The 16,540-nt window shown below is 47.8% G+C and overlaps 1 protein-coding gene across 3 annotated transcripts in view; it reads right to left on the reverse strand.

The window, feature by feature from the left end:
* Positions 1 to 9,146: 9,146 nt before the first annotated feature.
* Positions 9,147 to 16,540, reverse strand: part of Ptpn3 (protein tyrosine phosphatase non-receptor type 3) — a 128,173-nt gene continuing 120,779 nt past the window's right edge. For all 3 annotated transcript variants that reach the window (XM_045131259.1, XM_045131262.1, XM_045131261.1), the window contains exons 24-26: positions 16,297 to 16,442; positions 15,730 to 15,865; positions 9,147 to 12,645 (exon numbers count right to left, since the gene is read on the reverse strand). In XM_045131259.1, coding sequence (XP_044987194.1) covers positions 12,568 to 12,645; positions 15,730 to 15,865; positions 16,297 to 16,442 — 360 coding nt within the window. In that variant the 3' untranslated portion in view covers positions 9,147 to 12,567. The remainder of the gene's footprint in view (positions 12,646 to 15,729; positions 15,866 to 16,296; positions 16,443 to 16,540) is intronic.

Below are 16,540 nucleotides of genomic sequence, written 5' to 3' on the forward strand. Positions count from 1 at the left end.
AGTTATTTCTTGGCCAAGACTCCCACCAGTGGGATTACTGGATCATGGGTTTACACACGTTATGAACTTGACGTCTGCATCAAACCTACCACTCACACCTGATACTCCTCCTAAGATGTTGTCCCCACATTTTATAAATTGAGATAAGTTCAAATACCATAAAACTCACCACTTCAAAATGTGAAATTTCATGCTTTTTTTTTTTCATATAAGCACAACATTGTATCACCATTGTCACTCTCTCTAAAGGATCTTCCTTCTTTCCTCCCTCCATTCCTTTTTTTTTAAATCTTTTATTTTTTGAGACAAGATCTTATGTAGTGCAGACTGGCTTACAACTTGCTTTGCATCAAAGACTGACTTCTGATCTTCCTGCCTCCATTCCTGATTGCTGAGACTATAGGTGTGTGCCACCATGTCTAGTCTATTTGGTGCTGGGGATGGAACATGGGGTCTTGTGCATGCTAGGTGGGCGCTGTTCCAGCTGAGCCCCAGCTGCAACTCTCAGCAGAACATTTCATCACCGCAGAGGGGAACTCCGCCCCCATTAGCAGTATATCCCCATCCCCCTTCCTCCTAGCCCTTGGCAACCACCTATCTTTCTGCCTTTATGGATTTACTTTTGCTGGACAACTTATAAATGGAATCATGTGAGCTTTTGTGACTGGCTTCTTTCACTTAGCATAGTGCTTTTAAGGTCCAGCCATGCTGTGGCATGTATCAGCATTTCTTTCCTCATTATGGGCAAGGAATGTTCCACTAAGTAGGCATGTTGCACTGTTTATCTATGTGCCAACTGAAGGGGATGTGGGTTGTTTCCAAGCTTTAGCTATTACAAAGAATCTTCTTTTGAACTCCCCCCTTTAGTTCTTGATGGAACGAAGAAAGATGTGAGAACTTTTTTCCTGAATAAGAAATCTTTACAAACAAGATGCTTCAAAAACTTTTTTTTCTGTTAGAACTTACCTTAGTCCAATGTGTTTATGTAAAAAAAAAAAGACAGAATTATAAGACATGGAGGTAGGGAGTCTAGAAGGAAAAGGCTAGTGCGTTGGCCCTTGCGTTCCTGTGCTTCTCGATAATGTCCACTCAGGGCAAAAGCAGCTTCTTGTAGTTGGGGACAACCTTGATTGGATGCAAACAGCAGACTATGGAAGGGCTGTGATGTTAATACTAATGCACCTCAGAATCTGCTTTCCTCTAGGCATGTTTCAAGTTCCCGAGTTTTTATGGTGGTTTATAAACAGTGTGTCTTTTGTTTGGAGACCTGACTTACTGGCCTTGATTACTATCAAGCTTGCTCTCATTTCCATACCTCCCAAGTCTGCCCGACAGGCCTCTCTGGTCTCACTGAAGTCTAAGCGCTGAGTCCTTACTGGAGTGCCAGGGGTCTAGGTTGGAGTGATGTCACACTGGGGCAGAGCCCCATGGCATCTCTGCCCTGGGCAGTGCCCTTTGCGTCAGGTTAGTTCTGTTGTACTTTCTCCTGATGGTGTCGTGTCTATTTTAGCTCAGGCTCCTTTCACTGTGTTATCTGTTATGTTGATAGTTGTTGCATACAATTTAGTATAAAGACTATAAGAAGTGGAGATAGGATCATGCTTAAATAGGAGAGTAGAGATCTGGGATTTGTGGTCCCAGGAATTAATAGGTTTGCAATGGCTTCTCGTGGGGAGTGATTTCCTATCATACACAGGATGGTCATTCTATCTTAGGCAGAATTACTGTTACTCTTTAAACAATTGGACAGCAAGTGAGGGTGGGGGAGGACTCTAGGAACATTATTTTTTATTTTCTGAGGTAGGGTCTCATTCTGGCCCAGGCTGACCTGGAATTCACTACGTCGTCACAGGGTGGCCTTGAACTCATAGTGATCCTCCTACCTCTGCCTCCTGAGTGCTGGGCTTAAAGGCGTGCGCCACCATGCGTGGCAAACATTAGGTTTTGGTCAGTCAGCTTCTGCGTGTGGAGATGCCTCCATTTAGGGGCAGAAACCACCTCTCACATTCCAGGTGCTGCAATGAATGCTGTTGCACTCAGGTTCACATTGCTGGCAGAAATCACCCAACCAAGAGCAGCTTGTGGGGGGAAAAAATGGTTTATTGTCACTTACAGGCTTGAGGGGAAACTCCATGATGGTAGAGGGAAACGATGGCATGAGCAGAGGGAAGACATCACCCCCTGGCCCACATCAGGTGGGACTATAGCAACAGGAGAGTGTGCCAAACACTGCCAAGAGAAAACTGGCTATAACACCCATAAGCCTACCCCCAACAATACACTCCCTCCAAGAAGCGTTAATTCCCAAATTTCCATCAGCTGGGAACCCAGCGTCCAGAACACCTAAGTTTATGGGGGACACCTAAATCAAACCACTACAAATGCCCAGTGTCTGCATTAACAGTGTCTCTTGAAACTAGGAACATGCCCATGAGACTCATTATCAAACTCCGACCAGAGCTCAGAGAAGCTACCAAGCAGGGGCTGGGCCAGCTGGTTCCTCTGAGGCCTGAGCCATGGGGCCCAGCGCAGGGCAGGCCCAGTCCTGCCAGCAGTTTACTGTGTGCTCTGTGCCTAGAGACAGTGGCATAGGGTCTTTAGGACAGGTCTGAGACGGGATTCTGATGCTGCTCCTGGATGCACTGATAGAGGTTAGGAGCAAAGTATTCTTCTTGTGTAAGTAGCTAGTTAGGAACACAGGCTCCAGAGACAAAGGCCATAAACGTCAACTTGCCCTGGTGAGACCGAAAGGCAGCTGCAGCCTAAAACCAAACCTTACTCATTAAGATGGCAATTGGGAGCACCGCTCTGTTCTCTTTTCTTCCTGCAACTTTTGGTGTCCACCCCCTCCCACTTGTGGGTTCTTTCTGTGTCTGCACTCTTCTCCCTGACCCATCAACAGTCAAGGTCCCTATAGACATTTAAATGTAACCTATAAAGTTCATTGCAATTTGATACCCATTTCCACACAGGCCAAGGATAGGCTCAACCCCAGTGCATAAAAGCCCCAGTCCAGTGCCGCTTATCATGGGTTATTCTGGGACCCAGAAGCAGGTAACGCAGCTCGAGCTAGCAGTGGGTATCACCTTCAAAGGCCCAACCCTAGCTGAATGTTTTGGGAGTTCTCCTGTTGTACAGAGCTTTTTACTTTTGCTTCTCAATAACTTGGCTTGCTTGCTCTTCTGTCTTCATCATTCATGATCATAAGATAGTGAACTCAACACTTACCCAGGAAAAAAAGTAATAGCTCTGCTCCAGGACAGCAGGCCAAGCCTGAACTGGAACTCCTTTTTGGTTGTGGAGGGGAGAGAATGCGGGAGAAAGACAATTCCTCTTGTTATTCACAATTGCCTATCTGGCATTGAATTCAAGGGTGAGTTAAAGCCACCAGGCACGAGGCTTAAATTTAAGAAAATGCTTTGTTTAGGTCACAGACTTGATACAGGATAGCAAACGGGCAGTCTGAAAGACAATCAAAAGTGAGCACTCAGTTCTCATAGCCTTCCATTGAGGCTGGGCACAGTGGCACAGGCTAATAAACCCAGTATTTGGGTTGGGAGATCGAGGCAAGAGGATTGCTATGAATTTGAGGCCATGACTTAAAAAAAAAACCAAAAAAAAACCCAAGGGGCTTAAAAGTCTTCCATCAAAGAAATGGATGGTGTTTCACTGAGGGCAAATGATCTGTTTAAGCCAGAGAGCCATCAGGCACTGAGCAGTTGTCTATGGGACAGTTAACAATGTGACCCAATGGCTCTCATGGTCTGAGAAAGCTGCCATCATGCATAGCTCAAGAATGCTGCAAGAAGGAACAGTCAAGGAAGATGTGAGCCCAGCCACAGGGCCACCTCTCTGAGGGATGGGGTGCACAACCAGATGGAGCAGGGGTGGGGCAGGACAACGTGCTCCCCACCCACACCTGAGGAAGGAAGAGGGGTGGCCATGCATGCAGGAGGCTGAGTACTACGAAAGAAACCCACTCGCAGTGCCTATGACAAGATCCCCTGCCAGCAGAGGACATCAGGGCTGAGGCCGGGAGCCAACCCCTCAGCCTCTCACAAACAGTCCTCCCAGGGGTTCTTGGATATAGCCAGGCCTCTGAGAGTCTTGACACACAGAGGAGAGGTGTAGAGAGGAAGTTCAGAGAGAATGCAAACTTCTGGATACAATTTGGGTCAGTAAGAATGTGCAGCCAAAAGACCCTTGGTTTCCCACGAGTAACAGATGGTGAGACCCGATTGCCAAAGACTTCATGTGTGTGCAGCAAGGTCACTATGAAGTCAAGCTGGTACTGAGCTGAAAACCTTCTCCCCGCAGACCAACCAACTGAAAGCTGGAAAAAGCTGTGCTGCACGCAGCCCTATGGGAAACAGAAGTGGTGAAAACAGTGGACACCGGAAGCCTCAAGTTTGGCCAGATAGGCCAAATGACCGAACAGGTGCAATAGTGGCATGTCTGCTGTGGGGGAAACCAACAGCTCTCTAATTGGACAGGAGGCCTGCTCTATGGAAGGGAATACATGACTGGTACTGAAGCCTAATCAAAAGCCTATGGCAGGGAGGTCATGTGCCTTAGGGGTATAAAGCCTGCTCTTGTCTGGCTAAATGTATATTATTATTCTCACCAAACTGCCCTGAAAGCACTACACTTAATATTAATATTCATATATTAATGCCACTCTCACTTCTGGTTACAGAAACTTCTCTTTTTAGATGGTGGTGACCACTGGGATGATCCAAAAGGCAACATAGTGCTGAGAAGAAGGGATGGGATGGAGGAGTGTCCAACAATAAAACATCTGACATCCTCCAAGGCTCAGGGTCCATTGCGGAAGAGGTGGTGGAAAGAATGTAAGAGCCAAAGGAAGGGTACCACTCTTTACATACAACTGTCTGGATGGAAACTGGCCTTGACATCCATGACCTCGTGGTGCCTAGCAATACCTTCACAAGACCCTTATAATAGGAGAAAAAGACGATAACATCAAAATAAAAGAGAGACTAATGGAGAGAGGGAAGGGATATGATGGAGAGCAAAGTTGTGAAGGGAAAAATGGGGGAGGGGAGAGGAGGGAAATACCATGGCTTATTGTCTGTAAGTATAGAAGTTCTCAATAAAAAATTAAATAAGGGCTGGAGAGATGGCTTAGCGGTTAAGCACTTGCCTGTGAAGCCTAAGGACCCCAGTTCGAGGTTCCATTCCCCAGGACCCACGTTAGCCAGATGCACAAGGGGGCGCACGCGTCTGGAGTTCATTTGCAGTGGCTAGAAGCCCTGGCGTGCCCATTCTCCCCCTCTCTCTCTATCTGCCTCTTTCTCTCTCTGTTGCTCTCAAATAAATAAAAATTAATTAAAAAATTAAATAAATTAAAAAAGAATGTGTGGCAAAGCACAGACCTCATGTTAAAGCTGTATCTTCCCTGGGATGGGCTCTGGAGATGGGGCCTTTGGGAGGTAATTAGGTGAGGTCATGTGATGAGGGTGGGGCCTTCATGAAGACATGAAGGGCTGTAAAAGAAGAGAACAGGGCTTGTTCTCTCTGCCAGCCAATATTCAATGGGCCAACAACTTGATCTTGGCCCTCCCAGCCTCCAGAGTGGTGAGGAATCAATGTCAATTTCTCAAGCCATCTAGTTTATGGCATTTTGTTACAGCAGCCTAAGTAAACTAAGATAATTATATCTCTATCCCAGAGAGGCTATTTTAACAGTGGAATTTGATTACTGGCACCATTCAAATGGATTACTATGTAAGGAAGAATGGCACAAAAGTCATCTACTTACTGTATCTATTGGGGTGATCACGGCACAGAAGTTTGCTACTTTCACGTGCACAGCGACCTGAGACTGGTTCCACGTGCCCTTCACATCCGATCCCAGGCCCACTGTATCTTCCTGAATTGAGTTCTCTTTCTCTGTGGCACCCGTACCAGCCCAGCCCAGCCCAGGCCTGAAACAGCCCTGTCCCCAGCTCATCCCTGTGTGTATCTGCTGGGCCCTAGGTGAACCGTCATGTCTTCCTGTGAAGTAGCCTAGTAGATCTTAACTGGCTCGATCCCCCGTGCGGAAGCTATGGGGCAGTCTGGGGTCAGAGGGATTCCTGCAGCCTTCCTTGACCACAGTAGAATCTGGAGACTCAGGGACTGACCACCAACAATCTGACAATGGTCACAGATGAAGAGTGACCTGCATAAGCTGGCACGGGAGATGGGTATCATGGGGTTTCCAGGAAAGGCTGCTAATTGTGACTCAATAATTCCCCTTCTTCAATAGAACTGCCGGTGCTTATTGAGTGGCATTCAGAATACAGACATTCCTAACCTCTCTGTGCCAGAGATTATGCTTGGCTAACTGTATGCAAATCAGAGTAGTACATGCAACTCCGAGGAAGTATCTTAAGGGGAAACGGCTGAAGAGGTGGCTTAGCGGTTAAGGCGCTTGCCTGCAAAGCCAAAGAACCATAGTTCGATTCCCTAGTACCCACGTAAGCAAGATGCACATGGTGGTACATGGGTCTGGAGTTTATTTGTAGTGGCTAGAGGCTCTGGCGTGCCCATTCTTGCTATATATGCCTCTCTCTCCCCCTCAAATAAGTAAATAAATAAATACTTAAAAAGAAGGGGAAGCCGAGAATGGTGGCGCACACCTTTAATCCCAGCACTTGGGAGGCAGAGGTAGGAGGATCACCGAGAGTTCGAGGCCACCCTCAGTCTACAGAGTGAATTCCAGATCAGCCTGAGATAGAATGAGACCCTGCCTCAAAAAAATGGGGGGGGGGACATGTTTGTTTTGTCTCCACTATCCTTTCATTTTGCTCTGACCAGAATGAGAAGCATGGTTGCTGCTAAAGGAGCCACTGTAGGGAGCATGGTAGGGGCACTGTGTTGACAGTGAGGAACCCATTGAAGCAGCCACAGGACTAGCTCTGGGCTGCTTGGGTTCACGTGAGGAAAACCCAGCGTGCTCCAGCTGCCTTCACATTTTTTGTGTGTGTAGGCATATGTGGCGTGTATGTGTGTATGTGTATTTGCATGCTTGTGGGCTTACACGTGTGCAGGATATAAGCACATGCATGTACAGGCCAGAGGTCGCTGTCTGCTGTCGTTCTCAACGGCTCTCTACCTTATTGAGCCAGGCTTTCTCAACTGAACCCAGAGCTGACTGATTTAGCTAGTCTAGCCTGTCTCTGCACCCCGAGTGCTCAGCTTACAGGTGCCTGCCACCATGCCAGGCATTGACGTGGGTGCTGGAGATCCAACCTCAGGCTTTCATGCTTACACGGCAGGCGTTTTACCGACTCTCTCTGGCCCTTTTGCTTTGGTTCTGGAAGCAGATTTGGATACTTGCAAATGAGGTGCTGAACATCACACTGAAAATGTGCCAATGGCTCAGTGGAATTGGTAGGTTAGGTCAGAAAAGATACATATAGTGTTTCTCTCAGCAGCTGAAGACAGGCTACAGCAACAGACAATGGTTGCAGGATGTGAAGCATTACTGTTGGTCCTTACTGCTTTTCTGGCCCTGTCAAAGTGAGACAATGGGGATAGAGCCAGCCAGACCAAAAACGGCATGCTGTGGTGTTTCGCTCTAGACCTGGCCGCTGGTAGCCTGCACTCTAAGTTGATTAAAATCTTCAAGTGTTAAAAATGCCAAATCTTTTTGTCCTCCCAACTCTGCCATCAAGAACAGTGGCCTTGAAGTGGCAAGACACCAGGCTGGTGCAGCAAAAAGATTTCTCCCCCAGAATATATGGACCTGGCAGCAACAAAGCTCAGACCCAGGGGATGGCCTGCCCACCGAAGCCGCCATATGGCCACCTGTGGAGCACGGCCAGAGCATGGAACAGGAGTCAACACTCCAAACCATGAAATGACCTCCCCAAACTGCTCCAGGAATAGGCAGGCTGCAATCGATATGCTGTGTCCAGTGCCACTTTGGATGTGGTCATGGAGGGGTCTGGACCGACAGGTGCTGCTCAAGGGATCGGCCTTGGCCAGAGGGTGGTCTTCCCTACTCCTGTGCAGTGGGCTTGCCGACCATGCAGGGTCGTGGCTGCAGGCTGCATGTTCCACCCTAGGTCTTGAGTTTTCAGTGTCCGTCTCCTATGTATACTTTACTTGTTTATGGGGCATGTGGGTAAAATACTTATTTAGCTTTTAAGTTATTAGACCACCAAAAACAAAAACAAAACAAAACAAAAAACCTACCCAGAGAAAGTAGCCAGTCATCCCAAAGTCATTTTACTTCAGTTTCATGCTGTGATGGCATGCAGTTTGAGTCGTTTCCGTAAGGGAAGAGGACTGACTGGCTCTGTGTGGGGAAGAGAAGCCAAATGGTTGCCATTCAAGCAGAGTTCAACTGATTATCCCCACAAACTCATTCTTTCCTCCTTAGAAACAGCATCCCTAAATTTTAGTTAGGCATGTGCGGTCCTTTCCTTTTTTCCCTTTCCCTTTGAGACGCTGTCTTATGTATGGCCCAGGCTGGCCTCCAACATGTGACATAATTGAGAATGGCCTTAAGCTTCGGATCCTCCTGCCTGTGCCTCCCAAGCACTGGGGATGAGCCGGGGCTTTGTGCGCGCTAGTCAAGCACTCTACCAACTAAGCTATATATCCCCAGCCTGAGCATATGGTTTCTCGGGGTCAAAACAACCCTCCCTACCCCGAAAGAAGTATGGTCCTGTGATTAAGGGCAAGGGCCTTGCTTTTCTCTTCCCTCCCTCCATCTTGCTGTCTGGCACCTGAATGTGGCTGCAACTTGAGGTAGAAGCTGCATTCTGAGGATGGCAGAGCAATTAGTTGGTAAGACCTGGCACCCTCCAGATGACAGTTCCTGGCAGCTCTGCAGGATGGAGGAAAGCTTGCACGTTGTGTGCACCACTTCTGTCACGGCACGAGCAGCTCATTCTGACAAGACCATGCCACAGACTGTGAAGTCTAATTTCGATACTGCATGTGCAACACCCAAGGTGAAAGGAGAGAGAGAAGAGTACTTTATGATCATCACCAGGGGGAGGGGGCTTTGCAGAACTAATACAGAATAAAAATGTCAACAGACAATCATTGTGTTGCATAGCTTGATGTTTTTATATTGATCAAACTGTTTTTCAGTAGAGTTACTGACAGAACAGAATGACATTCCAGATTTACAGAAAAAAAAATATTGCTCATCAGCTAAGATACTTTTCAAAACAACATGGCTTAACACAGTCCTTTGGCTGCGCTGAACAGAAGCCATCAAGGCGGTGAGACAGTCGGCTTCCAGTTTCCATGGTTTAGTTCCCCAGGCTGTGGCCACATGGGTTTTGCTGTCTTTACTGAGGCTGCTCTCCGCCTAGAATGTCAGGCAAGAACCAGAGGGTGGCAGACCTTGTCTTCTACTCAGCAGTACAAAGGTCTGAGACAGCCTCCTGGGCACAAGTCACAGAAATGGGACACATTCCTCTCTGGCAGCTATTCCTAGGTAGCTAAGGATTTATGTCTAGAAGGGTAAATCCTGAGCTCAGCTGGTCCAGCCCAATCATTCCCATATACCGAAAGAGAAACAGAAGGCTGAGGATTGCACATCTTATCTCAGTCCAGGTCTGCACTTTTACAATTTTTCCCCACCAATGCTACCTTTTTGATGGCTCTGGAGGAGGAAGAAAGCCATTGCTGCTTCCAAATGATAATTTCTAAGGACAAAAAAAGGAGGGGGGGACCAGGACACAGAAGCAGTAACATCTACACTCATCTGAAACAGATTTAGGTATCAACTGGCAGAAAACAAAAGATGGGAACATGCTTGTGACCCAGCCACTTGGATCTTCTTCTTCTTCTTCTTATTTTTTTTTCTGGAAAGTCAAAACACCAAGTGTAGGATCTCGAGAGTGACAGCAGCAGGGAACCCACCCGGGAGTCAGTCAGCACAGCAGTGTGTCTAATTAGATCTTCCGGAAGGTGCCAGAATGCAGGGTGTGAATGTCCCCTCCATTCATATCCAGCCAAATTTCCCAGGCAAAATATTTCCCCTGATTCTGAGGCAGTTCTTCACTGGGGACGAAGCAAGTGCTGAGGTGCGGGTGGGGAAGCGGGAGCCCTGTGCTATGGATTTGGACTGGTAATATCGACATGTTCACTCCAGAGCCTTTTCTTGCCTTGTTCTCCCTGAATCTCATGGACTTCATTCCTGGCAACATCTGCTAGGTCTGAACTGCTGGCCTGCACAGTGGCTGGAAAAAGGCCAGCTATAACCTTTATCAGCTTTGTCAAAATTTATGTAAGCATAATAGCATCATTTCCATAGCCACATTAAACAACTTGTTTTTTTTTTTTTAAATCTCCAAGGACATTTAGACTCTGCAAATGTTTTGCACACAGGGTGGCGATACGTTTTTATCAAATGGTAATGACTTGCTAAACAGCCTGGTACCATTTAAATTTAGCCAGCATTCCCTGCTCCTTTTTTTTTTTTTTTCATATTTTGCTAGGAGAATTTTTCTGAGTCGAGGTTGAACAAAGGTCCCAGAGTACCAGGTGATAGTCCTCTGTTCATTTTCACCTTCTTCTAGAAGAGCACGGTTCTATAGGAACCTGAGGAGCCCCGCCTGTCGGATATGCTTAGGGGCCAGCCATGGGAAGTCTACTTTTCCAAGCACCTTGTCCCAGCACCGTTGGTTTATACAACAGTAGACGGGCATTCATAGCCGTGGTGGGACCTCACTCTGTTCTCATTTGGACCCCAAGTCCCAAATGTTGTTCCTTGTCTTTTACACAGAAGGAAAACATGGGAAGAAGAGGTACGGTTCCTAGGTTTCTTCCCTGAAAGTGGGATGAGGAGCCAAAGCTTCCAGCCCTTATCCAAGCTTTCTAGTAAGTTCTTCTTACATAGGGCGCTGGCTATTGCCTCCTTCCCACTCATGACATTTATCAGCAAAGTCTGTGTGGAAAAAAGACAGGAAGTTGGGAAGTGGATATGCCGAGCCTGCAGGTGAAGAACCTTTGGAGACCTGGCCCCCTATGGCTAGGGCCTTGCTCATCATGCAACCAGGAAATGATTTAATTGGTCCAGTGTCTGCTAAATACCAACACGGCTTTGTCTACATGCACTATAATATGAAAGCGTCTTTTCTATAAATGCTATTAAGGGAACTGGGCACTATAATATGAAAGCATCTTTTCTATAAATGCCATTAAGGGAACTGGTTTAATTTTCTTCTGGTTACATAAAAACTGCTATTTAAAAATACCACATTAAAATGTTTATGTAATTTATTTTCCTTAAATAATAATTTGCTACAACCCTGTCACAAATTAAAAAAAATTAACATAGTATTCACAAAGGCAGAATTCTTTAGAACAATCAAAATCCTGGGGTTCTTAGAATAAATTAACATCAAATTGTGTTTATATTCAGATAGACTGATCCTCTCCCTTGAAATGAAATGAAGACCATTGTAACTGAGGGTGAATGCATGTTTGTTCTTCTATACACAGACTCACTCTTTATAGAAGCTCAATGGTAATTTGAAGCAAGTTAGGAATCCTGAGAAGCACTCACCCGTGGGTTACACATGCACACACACACACCCACCTGAGGGTTACACACACACATACCCATAGGACACCCTTGTGAAGCGGGGTCTCCCATGGTTACTAATTATAAGGTCTTTTCTCAGAAGGGCCAAAGATTCTGAATATTTGGATGCTATCACCGCCCTTGACCCCCACCCGGAGAATCGTCTCATTACAAGTCGGCGAACTTGAAGTAGCAGCAATCCATGTAGCGATTCAGTAGTCGGCGACTCCAGTCACGGCGTCTGGGTGTGCAGTGAGAGGCAAGGGACGTACTTGCTTCTAGAACTGAGACCCAGCACCACTCTGAGAGTCTGGTTCCCAGTCTCAGCTGAGAACCCCCCGCACGTCCGGGAGCCAGCTGGCTCAGGCACTGAGTACGAACGATCCTGACGCGGAGGAACGCGGGGAGGAAGCAGGGCGCTTTGGGCAGAGGGCAGAAGGGGCGGAGAAGAGGCAAAGGGAGGGAGGGCAGACAAGATGCCGCCCACCCTCCAGCCGCAATTCTCTGAACCCCGCCTGTGGTACATTCATCAGGGCTTCCTTGGTGCCAGGGGGGATGGACACCAATTGCTCCAGCCCCACCTAGAGGTCCAGGAAGCTCAGCTCTCAGAGTCCTACGAACAGCAACACATGAAACACCCCAGTAACCCTACGTAGCCACACTGTCTGGCTTCTAGGGGAGGGCCAATAGCATTGCTGGCATCTCCTCTCAGCTGCCCAAGGACGGCCATCAGGGGATGGTGATGTCTGGGGGGGGAACGCAGTCCTCAAAGTGAGCTTCCCCTGCTGCGTGTGTCTCTGGGTCCAAAGAAGCCATAGTTGCATGCATTATCTACATCAGTTCCTATGTACAGGATACCTTTTCCACAGAAATGTAAAGTGCCTGGGTTCAAACAAGTGCATCCCTTTCCCGCAGGGGCCAGGTCTCTTGAGGCCTCCAGGAGAAGGTGTGCAAGCCCCTTCTTTGGGAGGACGCCCTGGGGAGGGAGGAACAGACGCTTCACAGTTGTCCTAGCTGGGATCCAGCTTCTGGACTAGGCCTTCTTCATACACGCGAAGAATCGCTTCACACACAAACTTGTACTGGCTCTGAAAGAGAACAGGAAGCTACTGAGTCTGCAGCCCCAGGGATGGCGTTATCACTCATCTCTACTCCTTGAGTGCCAACTCTGGGCCTCGTGATGGGGAGACTGCAGTGAACTTAAATCCTACCAGTCGGGGGAGGAAGGTCCAACAGAGATGAGAAGGCACAGGCTGGGGGTGGTGGTGAGCTATCTGGGAAGTGGGGGAGGAGCGCAGGTCCCCCAGAGGCCACGCTAGTGGAAGCAATGTGATGGGTAGTTTTTGTCATCAACTTGACCGGATTTAAAGCCACGGAGAAGACACACCCCTGGGTGGGTCTGAGTCTGTTCACTCTGAATGTGGAAAGCGCCACACCATGGCCTGGTTTCCCCAGCTGAGTAAGAAGGGAAACAAAGGAGAAAGCAAGCTGAGTGCTAGACTTCCGCTCTCTCTCTGCTGCCTCACTGGAGACACAATGTGATCAGCTGCCTCGTGCTCCTGTCACCAAGCCTTCTAGATGTGACAGACTGACTATGCCTCAAACTACGAGCCAGTATGAGCCCTTCCTCCTTTGCTTCTTGTCAGGTATTTGATCACAGCGATGAGAAAAGTGACTAAGACAGCACAGGAGTGGAAGCTCTGATGATGAGGAAGGGTCTATTCTGACAAGTGTGGTCAGGACCCCATGGGCACCCGCAGGTGGTGGGAGGGACGGAGGAATGGGATGTGGCTGTGGGCACTCAGGTGGGACAAGGAGCCTGTATTTTTTTCTCTTTTCTTAAAAGGAGAACCACAGACAGATGGTTTACACAGCTGCCCTTCAGCATCCATGGGGGCCTTCCAGACCCTGCAGATCCATCAATCCCCAGTGGCAGACTTGCCTTTTATATAAGACGGTACAGTATTTGTTTATAACCTATGCACAGCCTCTGGTTTACATTCAATCACCTCTAGAGGCTGGGTGTAATGGCTTACTCCTATAGTCCTAGCACTTGGGAGACTGAGGCAGGACAATCATTCCCAGTTCTAGTTCAACCTGTGCTATATATGATTTAAGTTCACTGCAGTCTCCCCATCACGAGGCCCAGAGTTGGCGCTCAGGGAGTAGAGATGAGTTTAAAAACAAACAAAAATAAAAAGACTAAAATCGAAACCCAACTCAACTTTACATAGTTATAATACCTTATGCAGTGTAAAGACTGCATTTTTGGGGAAATGACAAGAAAAATCATTGCAAATTTGGTAGACACAATTGTCCTAATGTTTCTGACCCAGATTCATTGAATCATTGGACACAGAGCCATAGATAGATATAGAGGGCAGAGTTACGTTTTCATATTGTGTGTGTGTGTGTGTGTGTGTGTGTACAGACACGTGTACAATGGGGCCCTTCTGGAGATCAGAGGACCACCTTGGGTGTTGGCTCATATTTTACACCTTGTTTGAGGCAGGGTCTCTTGTTTGCTACTGTGTTTTCCAGACAAGCTGGCCCATGAACTCCCAGGGACTCTCCTGTCTTCACCTCCTATCTTGTCACAGGCACCTTGGCATTATAGAAGCTTTTACCCACTGAGCAGTCTCCACAACCTCCTTTTCAATATATATATATTTTTTGAGGTGGGAGTCTCACTGTAGCCCAGGCTGACCTGGAATTCACGATGTAGGCTCAGAGTGGCTTCAAACTCACAGTGATCCTACCTCTGCCTCCAGAGTGTTGGGATTAAAGACATGCGCCACCACACTTGGCTCTATTCTCAATTAAAAAAAAAACCAAAAAACTCTGAGACACAGTTTTTGCTAAGTTGCCCAGGCTGAACTTGAACTTGGGGTCTTCTAACCTCAGCCTCCAGCCCTGGAATTAGAAGCCTGTACCACCAGGCCTGGCTGAGGGACTCTGAGTTTTAAGTCAGCACTTAGGTATTTCCTATCACAAAATAGGGCAGAGAATGGCCTTAAGTAGATAAGCTATTTTTTTGTATCCCCCCCTTAACCAAATTTCCTAGGTACAAACTAATCTAAGTTTCCAGGACTCATAGTCTATTAGGGAAATCTTAAAGATTGTCCACTAGCTTGTGAAGGCTCAGAGCTGACTGGAACATGGAGTCACTGCTTCTTGCTCTGTTAATGTCTTCTCACCCACCTCGGGGTTTGGCCCTAGAGGCCATTCTTCTAGGAAACCCTCCTTGTCTTTCCAAAGTTTCTTTAGCTATTCTTCTATCATGTTCTCAGACACATCTAGAACTTTCCCCATCATTGCTAAAGTTTACTAAAATATCTAAGCAAGTTCTACTTGAGGCAGGTGTGGGTGTCTCCTACTTGGATAATTACCTGATAAATAAACAAATGAGGGACTGATCCCCACTGCGCAGAGAGGGAAACTGAGGTCTAGAGAGGAGTTCAGGGACCATCCAGTGTACTCTTTCTTATCTTTTTTTTCTGTGTGTGTATGTGGGTGCATATGTATGGCTACCTGTGCGTCACAGTGTGCATGTGGAGGTCAGTGGACAATTTCAGGGTGTCAGTCCTTGCCTCCATCTTCTTTGAGACAAGGTTTCTCATGTCACTGCAGCAAATGCCAGGTTAGCTGGCCCACAAGCTTTGGGAGTCCCCTGACTCTGCCTCCCATTCCCTTAGGAAAGTTGGGAATATCGGCCCATGTGCCTCTCGCGTCTGGCTTTATGCAGGTCCTGGGGATCCAGAGGCTTGTGCAGTAAGTGCTTTTAACCACTGAGCCTCTGCCCAGCTCACTGAACACTGTTTCTAGACCACGCTCTGCCTCTCTTGAAGCTCTGGGGTGAAGAGGTTTTCCTCATCAGGACACCTGAATTGTCAAGCACCCAGGAATACCATAGGTGGGAGGCCAGTTTTCCTTCTGACAATAATGGGCAGGATGCCAGCAGGATGGCTTCCTGGCTGCAGCAGCAGCACAACACAGGGCAGATGGGCATGAGCTTTGCAGTCGGAGCCTCTGCCAAGCTGTGCAACCTCGGGCACGTGACTCCATCTCCTTCAGAGTTAGTCTCTCCACAAAGTTCTTGGGTGATACTAGTTCCTGCGCAAGAGCTCAGGGAGGAGACCGCTGTCATTTCTATGAACTGGGATTGTACTCACTGATGTCTGCACCATCATGGCGCGCTGGTCTCGCATTTTCCGGACAATATCCAGTGGGTAAACAGGCAGGTTCCTCTCAATTAAGGACATGGCTGTTTCCATAGTGACCAACACGCCCGTTCGACCTATTCCAGCACTGCAGAGAGAAGCCGACTCAGGATTTGCATGTCTTCCTGGCCCGGCTGAGTCCCTGACCAGGGCCCTCATTTACCCAGAAGGAGCCTCGACCCTGGCCTTCAAGAACACAAAGCACACACTCAGGGGCGCAGTCAGAGGTGGGGAGGAACCCCACCTGTTTAATGAAAAATCTACTCTTCTCTGATTCACATCTGCTTTGAAGGTGGACTTCAGGAAAGACAGAGGTGTGCTGGAGGCTTTGCTCCTCAGCTCCTGGCTAGACTCACATGTTTATTATTTTGTGACATCCCCCATTTTTTTGGAATTGGGAGGACATTAGCAGCACTCCACAGGAACACAACTTCATGAGGTTAACAGTGGGCTGGGCGTCTGCTAACTTTCCCGAGGGTACGAGTATTAAAAACAAAATGGCACATCACAGAACCGTACCTGCAGTGAACCAGGACGGGCTCACCACGCACCCTCAGGGACCTCACATAGTTCACAAACTCCAGAAAGTCCGAGGAGTCATCAGGCACTCCGTGGTCAGGCCATGCGACATACTGCAGGTGGGTCACAGTGTGTTCTTCCCCGGTCTGTGGAAGATGAGGTGGCCTTGGTCAAGACAGTGAGCCCCAGGCACCAGCCAGGGGCTCTGTCCCCAGGGCTCTTTCTCCCTGTGGCCAACTCTGCA

Source organism: Jaculus jaculus, chromosome 1 (assembly GCF_020740685.1).
Source record: "Jaculus jaculus isolate mJacJac1 chromosome 1, mJacJac1.mat.Y.cur, whole genome shotgun sequence".
NCBI classification, from domain to species: Eukaryota; Metazoa; Chordata; class Mammalia; order Rodentia; family Dipodidae; genus Jaculus; species Jaculus jaculus.